The 10134-nt window shown below is 41.0% G+C and overlaps 1 protein-coding gene across 1 annotated transcript; it reads left to right on the top strand.

Moving 5' to 3' along the window:
- Nucleotides 1–4244: 4244 nt before the first annotated feature.
- Nucleotides 4245–6474, top strand: gas1a (growth arrest-specific 1a). The gene has a single exon (XM_080531259.1). The coding sequence runs from the start codon at nt 4793–4795 to the stop codon at nt 5576–5578; it is 786 nt and encodes a 261-aa protein (XP_080387385.1). The 5' UTR covers nt 4245–4792; the 3' UTR covers nt 5579–6474.
- Nucleotides 6475–10134: the final 3660 nt, after the last annotated feature.

The following is a 10134-nucleotide window of genomic DNA, read 5'->3' on the forward strand; positions in this document are numbered from 1 at the left end:
GAGCTGCGTTTGACTGACTAACTCCAAACTAAGAATAAAATAAACATATGTCCCAGAGAGTAGAAAACAAAAAAAGATAAAACTTGGACAAGCAGAAAAAAATGCTGAAAGGAAATGAATCTTTAATCTTTGTTGTCTCCATTTCAATTAACTTATCACTCTATCATCAGTCTTCCTTAGTCCCAAAGAGGAAGTGATATAAATGGATAGTTCCTGTAGACTCATTTCCTGTATTCTGATATTTCCTTTTGGAGACAACACTGCACGGACACTCACACAATGTTCCTGGTCCTTGGAGATTCACCTAACCAAAATCATTTCCTTGCGAGCATGAGGTTACATCTGTCCACACAATGTCACACTTCCAATGTCAACAACTTTGTGTGTTTGTCTGTAAACTAGGTCATTAATGTTGCTCTCTTTTTGTCATAGACATACTATTTCCTAATGAAGTAATTTGCAAACTAATTTATCTAGAGAATGTGTCAATGGTAAATCTGTGTGTTTTCCAATTTGTACTGCGGTAATGGTATAGAATGAACCTATAATTTTGACAGGGTGTGGCTGGTTGTCACAGCTCATCACTGTGACGTTCTTTCTAGGGACCCAAAAGCAAGGACACACTTCCTTTTGTCTCTACAATAATGAATGGTCTTTCACCACCTTCAAGCGGGACAAACTTTGAGAACATCCCTTTTGAATGAAACCTACTTTTTCACCTTTCTTTCCTGGCTTTCACATTCAGAACTTGAAGTGGAGGCTAGGAACTGAACTCAATTCAACATACAGAAACGGAATCAAAGAGCTACCCTCTCCCCTTTACAAAGAATGTCAATGATGTTTAATAAAGTGTGTTAATTAAAGCTAAATATCAAAACCATTCTTCATCGAATGTACATTTTATTACAGTGGTCGGTGAGAATTAAGTTGATCAAATGCTGGTGGTATCGCTTGTAAAAATGTATCTTAATTAATTCCACCCCTTGGACTGTAATACAGCATATGATGGAAGGTCATAAACCAAGCTGACAATGTTTCTTGATGAAAAAAAACAAAACATTTTGATCATCAGCAGGGGACATTTTTAATATCACTGGCTTCATTGTGTTTGTCCCTTAATTGCATTGTTGCGGCATGAATGCACATTTAATCGCAGCATCAAAGTAACGACATACAGTTCTCTTATTGAGCACATCTGGTTTCTGCACATTGCTGCTGCCAAAGAAAATAGTTTAGGCTATCTGAATGTGTTTTTGTTCTTTCTGCACGTGTTTTGGGCTGCATTGAAAGTTGTTGTTCTTTTGTTTTGGGCGGGGGGGCATGCCATTTTGTGAAGTTGCTACATTCCTATACTCTAATATACTCTAATTGGACCTGAGTGTATCAAGTTCACATCATTTAAAAAAATGTATTGTCCTTCTAACCATATTTAACTTCAATAGACAAGGAACATGGAATGTCTGAAATAATGATACAATTAATAATATAAGAAAATAATAACCTAAAAAAAGCTTCAATGCTAAACCTACACCTTGATGAATTGTATTTATGTATTGGTATTAAATTATAATTGTGTTACAACGTATTAACAATGAAGACAACAGTGAAGAGGTATCCTTTGTGGAGAAACAGTCTTTCTATTCTACATGCTCTAGGGAGTGCCACTGGAGTTACTCAAGGGGGATAGAGTTCCCTGCATCCATCATTTTGGACGAGTGGGATCTCGGAGAAGCGCCAGCAGCGTCATCTCTGCCCAGCCGTAACTGACATTGAGTGCATTGTTTTCACTGGGTAGCTCACGGCTTTCGCCTAAAGGTACATTCCTGAGATCAGAATGCTGTTTAAAACACAAACACCCTTTGTACCCTGCTCTCCCGCAGCCACAGTTCCATCTCAATGATCTGCCTCCTTCTCGTGCTCAAGTGTGAACATGTGCACTATCATTTTACACACACATGTACCTTTAACCTGCATGTGTCATGATTCATATTTTTCATTTTGACTATGGGATCTGGGTCTGTTTCAGGTTGTCGCCTTTCCAATGTTGTCACCCAGAGGCCAAAACAGTGGTGAGGATCGATTTCAAAGATGAACTCCATCTAACCCATGATTCATGTAATGTAAAGTGTTGTCTGTAGTTCATAGATTTGGTAATGCTGGAAAGGTAGAGACAATGCAAGGCTAACTTGTAAGACAGTCTATGCCAGACTACAAGCGCCATCATAGGAAACACTTCATATTCAGAAAGGCCAATTTTCAGATCTGAAGATTAGAAAGCATCCACAACAAAAATAGATCCTAATTAGTGAGATGCATGCGCCCTCCCATTGCTTTCTATGGGACTGCTACTTCTGTTGTAGAACTATGAAATATCTGTATACATCGCTAGAATCTGTTTTGTTTCGTGTTGACTGTGAGTGGCTCAGCTAGAAGGCATACTGAACAATCAATACTAGTTGTTGTGTAGATTTCTAAAATAAATAACGGCTGCGCATTCAACCAAGGTTATGTAACTAAGAAAAACATGAAAATAATTGACAGATTTATTGTTTCAGTTACGAGTAGTAATGATATGACTGTACATTTTTTATCTATCTATCCCATGACCATTTGTGAGACCGGTCAGTGCAGACGGAGTTGCGTTATCTGACGTGAGACAATGATGTAACAGGTTCTACGTCGGGGGTAAGGGTGACACTGTAAGATCCACTGATATTTCAGCAAATGGACTGGGCCTGCATGGAAGCATTGCTTGAGAGAGCATGAATCACACTGTTGAAATAAAGTGTTTTGAAACACAATAAAATGTGATACATTTTTCCAACTAGATTCCACCATTCTGGGTGGTGTTGTGAAATACCTGAAAAAGTTACTTTATTTGACCAATTACTTTATTGGATGTGCTTAACAATGTTGTATACTGTATTACAGGTAATTCATATAGTCTATAGTTTCATTATCATACATTATTCCATATATTATTTATAATGCAGCATGAAACATTATAAAGCTTACCCGGAAGATCATCGGGGCCCCCCTCCCCTCTCTGGAAGAGCTGTACAACACACGCTGCCTCAGGAAGGCCTCCAAGATCTCCAGAGACCCATCCCACCCTGGGAACGAACACTTTGTTCGGCTGCCCTCGGGCAGGCGGTTCAGGACCATGTCCGCAAGGACAAATAGACTGAAGCTCAGCTTCTACCCTAGGGCCATTCAGGCCCTGAACACAGCAAAGACCTAGGTTCTAGGCCCTGGACAATCTAGACAATTTGATGGCAGCTACTAGATTGTAATCAAGTGCAATACTGAAACACAACTGTGAACATTTCAAACCTGCAAACTGCGACACTTTAAATGAATGTGCAATAATACTATGTGCAATATGACAACCCTCGTGCACATAAGGTTCAGAGATAGGAAATGTTAGGATATTTATAGCATAGCATAGAGTACAGCACAGTGTTTTATTTGTATAGTATAGTATAGTGGATAGTGTATATAGCCTTTATTTATGTAAACCAGCTCTTTTCCCTTCTTGTTTTTAGTATAACATTTTTTTTTCTCCTAGCACCAGGGGAGCCCCCCCTCCCAAATGTCGTTGTATGGTACCTGTACTATATTAATAACAATAAAGACCATTCATTCATTCATTCAAAACGTTTTAACACCTTTTCAGGTGTTATATTGTCAAGAAGTAGGCAGACCACATGATCATCTATTGAGTATAGCTGGTTTTCATTTGCGCCTGTTATCCTTTTCCAGGAGAATAGTAGGATAAAATAACAACTTGCTGGAATAATTATGTTGAAAGTACTGCATTATTTTAGCATAATTGACAACATGTATCTGTAACATAGATAGGCCGATGTGTTCCACATTCCATGGCATGGGATAGCGCCCCTATCTGCAGTTACCAACTTACAAAATATGAGATGATTGGTTTGAGTGTGCTATCTATTAGCCTACATATGCATGATATGTGAATAACCTTTTCATTCTACCATGCTAGATCTTTAGTGGGGCCATTTGCGTTGATCCGCTTCTCCACACGTAATTCCTGCATTTATATTAGTTCTTGGAACGCCACCGTCGCACCACCCCCAGACTCCCGCCCACGGCCGACGTAGAGGTTTACAACAACAACCAGTCGACCAATAGGAACCACCTACACTTCGGCAAGGGGGGCTCGAGGAGAGAAAGACAAATGCACGAGAGACGGAGACCACTTTGCGAACCAGAAGGGTTACTATATTCCTGTAATATTTGTTTTGCGTTCCCATGCATACGTAATGACTAGTAATTTGCGCTCTCTCGCTTAAAGGATCTCCCGAGTCCTTGGGTCCATAAAGTCTATGAATAGGCCGGGTCCGTTAGTGCCGAGGTGGAGAGGGAAGAGTCTACTGGAACTCTGTGGAAGCGAGAGAAGGAAATCAGTGGAGCTGCCGGTTGTTGCACTAACTACTGGAATGGACTGAGCCGCTACACTGACCTGGCAAGAATTATTGCGGACCTTTTGCACTAAATGTACGCCGTGTTTATCTGGCCACTATGGATAAAAGCGTTGACTGCCGAGTTTCGCGGCAAACTACGATGAATCAACTTTGACGGAGTTTCCAAAGCAAGGCTATTTCAAGAGGGGATAGGCTACACCAGCCTGCTCTCCAAGAGCCACATTTTCTTCCCAAACATGGTCTGAATCGGAAATATTTTTCTCTTTTGACACAATCTCTGGAAGTATGAAATACGCACGTATGAGGCAGGTCTAAATTGTCGTCCCGTTGCAGCCATCACAATGGCAAGTTTTGACGTTTTGGCACAGAGTTCCCGCAGATTGATTTGGCCTGTGGGTTGTGTGTTTTTGTTTTTCGGCTACTTATCTCTCGCCTCTCCCTCCCATGGTCGTCGTTTGATTTGCTGGCAAGCAATAATGAACTGTCAAGCGGAGCCGGAGTGCCATTACGCATACGGACAATACATGCATGCATGCGGTGCTGTTTTGAACGGGGAGAAAAAGAGGTGTCCCAGTCACTGCATTTCCTCCCTCGTACAGCTCAATCTGACCAAAAACGGGCCGGCGCTGGAGGACTGCAGTTGTGCCTCGGATCATATTTGCAGGAACACGAAACGTGCTATTGAGCCTTGCCTCCCAAGAACTAGCAGTATGGGCTGCACAGAAGCCCGGCGCCAGTGCGAGAGGGACCAGCAGTGTAGCTCTGCTATGCGCGATTATTTAATCCACTGTGGTAAACTTTTCAGCGGGGCAACTTGCACGAACGCTTGTCGGAACGTGATTGCAGACATGCGCAAAATACCTAAAGCAGAACTTTTGGATACTTGTGTTTGTGATGGGACTGAAAGGACCATCTGCGAGTACGTTAAAAGTAGCATGAAAAACCTCTGCTTTGACTCTCCTGTTCTGGTAGATGACGGCAGTGGGTCGGAGGACTATGATGACGATGATGAGGATATCCCTCAAGATCCAGAGTTTGTGGGGAGAAGCGCAGGTTGCATCGCAGGAGCCCGCGGTGTTTTGACCGTGGTGGTGGCATCCATTTTGGTTCTATTGCCCCTACTTTAATCCTTGAGTTAATCATCTATTCAGATTTCGGTCCAGATAAACGCCTTTATAAACTTTTGTCACTCAGCATTTCCAATTGCTGTCGAATGCAAACGACTCCAAAGAGTATACATGCCGTTTTGCATAAGACACTTGACCTGAAGGATATCAAATGATGGTGTTGTCTATGCAAATATTAAGTTCAGCAATGGCATTGGTTCATGTTGTCCACGTCTGGTCTGTAGATGCCATTATTTATTTAAACACCAATGGTCTGAGAATGAAGAAGCGACATGGCCTCAAACAAGCCTTTATATCACCACTGCCTTTCACAATAATGCTACAAGTTATTGCTCACCAAATGCTTTGCTTTACATGAAAAGCTAAATTACCCACAGTTAGCCTACTTTGCCTTTTAAAAACGGAAAATATTACCTTTAGCAAGAGGTCATATGTCAACAGAAACGGTTTTATATTGTATAGAGATTTAACAATGCAAGGTTTCATCAAAAACGCTGTGCACTGCCAGTATTTGAACTAAAGTTTTTGTAAAGATATGTGAACTATTTTTATATGACATTGCCATTGCTATCAGGTGATCTGATAACATCTCTAAGTATTTAATGCTGGAATCCATATGGACTTGTACATAAATTGGTAAATAAATGCAATTTAAAGTAATTTATGTACACGTATCCCAGTCACATCCAAACATACAATTTAGCCGAAATAAGAAATGTTCCTATAAAATCAAAAGGAAAGTATTCCAGCTTTAAAGGGAAGTATTTGTTGTGTGGATTTTCTTTGAAATTACTGTACAGTGTATTATAGCCTATAGATGTTCAGAGAATCCTTTAATTGTATTGTATAAGATGATTTATTCACTGTGTAGAGAAAACGTCTAAATCCACTGTATGACTGCCTCGGTGATGTACTTTTTATAGAAGGCATAAAAGAGACTTGAAAATTATTCTGCTCGACTAGTATTATTTGTTGTTGTTTTTGCTGTATGTCTCCCCTTCGGGTCACTGTATAGTGTGCTGTGACAGATAGTATGGATTCATAGATAAACCTATAGCTCAACACATTCTAGACGCTTTTGAGCGTCTACTTGACTTTGTAAATAGAAGTGTTTGCCCAATGAATAAACGCAGGACATTTGGGGATTGTTCAAACATGAATACAAAAGGAGCGCTGTCCTTTTGGGAAATGTGTCTTATATGGGCCAAGATAGACACAAGTTTATTTATCCTCCAGTCATTGTGTTTACGTTAAGGCCTTGGGACGCTATCATTACAAACAAACCACGTGTGTGCCACAACTGAGGAAGGAACAGGGTTTGTAGATTGTTGAATGTCACGCTGACTCGGCCTAACGCCACTTCTCATCATTTAGAATCTGACAGATTTGGGAAAGGGAGCGATTGGAAGTCAATGCTTTATAAAAAGGGATATTTCTCCACTTGACTGATAATGAACTGCTTCAATAAACCGATGACCTGTCAAACGCCAGATAAATCAACAACGCAGCACCCCCTTCCTTCAAAACGCCCCCCACAAATAGAGAGCATGACTATCTGAACTTTAACCCGAAAATGTTCCACATGAAATAGCCTAAGGTAAATAGATTTCATATAACAATACTCTCACTCATTTCGTTTGATAATGTATTGCGTTTCCAAATATTGGAACCTTCAACAACCAGGAGACAAGAGTATAAGCCGATCAAAGTCACCAAGCAACTGGGCAGTTAATTGAATCGCCAGTGACAATACAGTAGAAAGAACAGAATTGTTTCAATGGCCACAGAATAACAAAAACGTATACCCTCTTAGGTCTATAGTTTTCACACAAGGTCGATTAATAAGGAAGCGTTCAATCAAAGTGTATCGTTTTATTATTATGGTTATTATTGTTGTTGTTATTATTATTAATATTATTATTATTGTTTTTTTCTTCATTATTATCATCATCATCACACACACACACACATGAAAATTGCATGTATAGCCTACTGCTTTGATGTAAAGGCCGAGACCGTATTTATTTACTAGCATCATGCATACGATTTCACGAAATGGAGTGGATTTCGGGTTGGGATCTCTCCTCCTGTGCTAATTCTTCCACTCTTGTCGAGGGGGGGACTTTAAATCAGTGATTGCTGCAAAATGTTTTATTATAGAAGGGACAAGGGCCCTCCATGCTGAATGGACGGAGGAGAAGTCGAGTGGCACTTTTGTCATGGTAATGTTAAGCACATAATAGTTCGACCGCACAATACAGAGGCACTTCATTCTCTCAGGCTCGCTGCTGACACCTCTTCAGAGCGGAGCTGCGGGGAAGCATGTGGGAACGATCTGCTGGCCCTCGTTCTGTGTGCGCTCCTCGCTACTGCGTCTATGCACATAGCTCCCCATCAGGAGAAGAATACCCGGCCCACTTTCCCTTTCTCTCCCATTTATCCAGTGTAAGCACTTGGAAAAAGCTCAGCATGCGACGGCTATAATAATGTGGGGAGTATGAATGAATGAATGAGGTGCAGACATTCTCACTGAAGTATTTATCAAAACATCACTCCACACAGAGTGATGAATAACACGTTTTTAATGAATACAGTACCACATGAATATAGAGGCAAGGCTGCAAGTGAGGCAATATGCTTCAAAACAGCATCAACAGTTGTTATGAAATTGATGCGTTGAATAACGAATTATTACACTTTTCGTTGATTTAAATCAAAAGTATCCGAAAATTCCTGGGTATAAGAAATCTTAACCTGCTGAGACACAAACAAATTAATCTCAATTTCAAACGTGTTCTTATTCCCGAAATCGTCCACTGGCTTTTGAATAAAGAGCCACGAGTGTCATTCAATATGAACGTGAAAACAAAGGGTATCTACCTTTTAAAGAACACGGGAATGCAATCGATTACCTGTACGTTAGTTTAACAACACAGTTTTTATGACATGGTTATTAACAGGGATGGCTTGCCATTTCCTCTAGCAGTTAACAGGATGGAGCAACCTTCCCCCACTCTTTTGCGGCGCACACAGGAGCACGCACACACGCACATGAACACACGCACTCGCCACACACACACGCGCGCGCACACACACACACACACACACACACACACACACACACACACACACACACACGCACACACACGCACACACACACACACACACACACACACGCGCACACACACACACACACACACACACACACACACACACACACACACACACACACACACACACACACACACACACACACAGGAGAAGTGAGTGTAATTCACAAACTGATTGTGGCTGTTTGCGTTTCAGCTCTTTGAGTTTGTGTAAGGTATCTTTCTCATCAACCCCGCCTCAATGAGTTCACTGAGAGATTGTATTCTTTAAACTGAACCAATGCCCTGTCTACACATCTCTTTAGTCATCCCTGGTGGAACTTGGTCGACACACATCCGAATGAATTACTGAAAAAATATTTTAAGTCCAAAGACACAGTAATGTATTGCCTTTTACAAGAGCTCAGTGAGGAGTGATGCTATGAAGTCTATAGCTTGTGTACATGTTGTACCCAATGCTTCCACTTTTGTGATTGCTATGCTTTTACAAAATAATGGCCACTGTACTGTCACTTTAAGAAAGTGCTGCAGTGCTTTGCTTTTAATAATTGGATTTCTTCTTTATTATTCTTTGGGATAATGGACAAGCCGGAATGTTTGGCTCCAACCCCACTTTCCCCTGTAATGTTTCAAATTAACTCCTGGCACCAGTGTGAAAAAGGCAAATGGTTTCCAATGCTGGAATATATAAAATGTACAGGGAGAGCAGATGGTGATCATTCTGAGATCCACAGTCTGATCATGTATTGATAAGGAGGGCTTGAGGTGAAGTTGATCATTCTCTCATAAGCCATTTGTTTTGGACTTGGCTCTGTGAGTGGTTGTGTGAGTGGTTGTGGGGAAAATGATGAAGAAGTGGTCAGACAGTTGGGAGGGCCGAGACGAAGGAATAAGCACTGGAATGGAAAGCTCATTTAAAAGGATTTGGAAATAATCCCTTAAAGTTAACACAGGGTATTTGATAGAATGGGGTCCGCGTGAAGACCCCCTGGCCTCATACCTTTATGCTCTTCCTAGTGATCCTTTCTGAGTATGGGGTTGATGCCTTTTCTCAAGCAGTAGTTGTTTTTTCTATGAAGTTTGTTGGGAAAGTCTGTTATCAGGGATAGAGGTGTAAGTGACACATTCTTCCAGTTCATCCCTTTCATCTTCACCTTCCTCTAAGAGTATACTGACCAATTGGAATCGCCACTGACTTGGCCAGATTAATGTAATGCATTTTGGATCTCCCTCATGATCCGTACTGGGCCAATGCCAGAAGACTACCAAATACAAATAGTTTTTTTTCTTCTTTTTTTTATCCCCCCCCCCCCCCCCCAGTTCAGCTGCCACTTTGATTACATCATGCAAGACCTCTGTTGAGTTCACAACCCTTTGAAATGAGAAAAAGGGACTTAATCCAGTTACTCAAGCCGGAGTCTGACTTCTTAGGTCCTGAGAAGAAAA

This window comes from Nansenia antarctica (genome assembly GCF_963989245.1).
Source record: "Nansenia antarctica genome assembly, chromosome: 5".
NCBI classification, from domain to species: Eukaryota; Metazoa; Chordata; class Actinopteri; order Argentiniformes; family Microstomatidae; genus Nansenia; species Nansenia antarctica.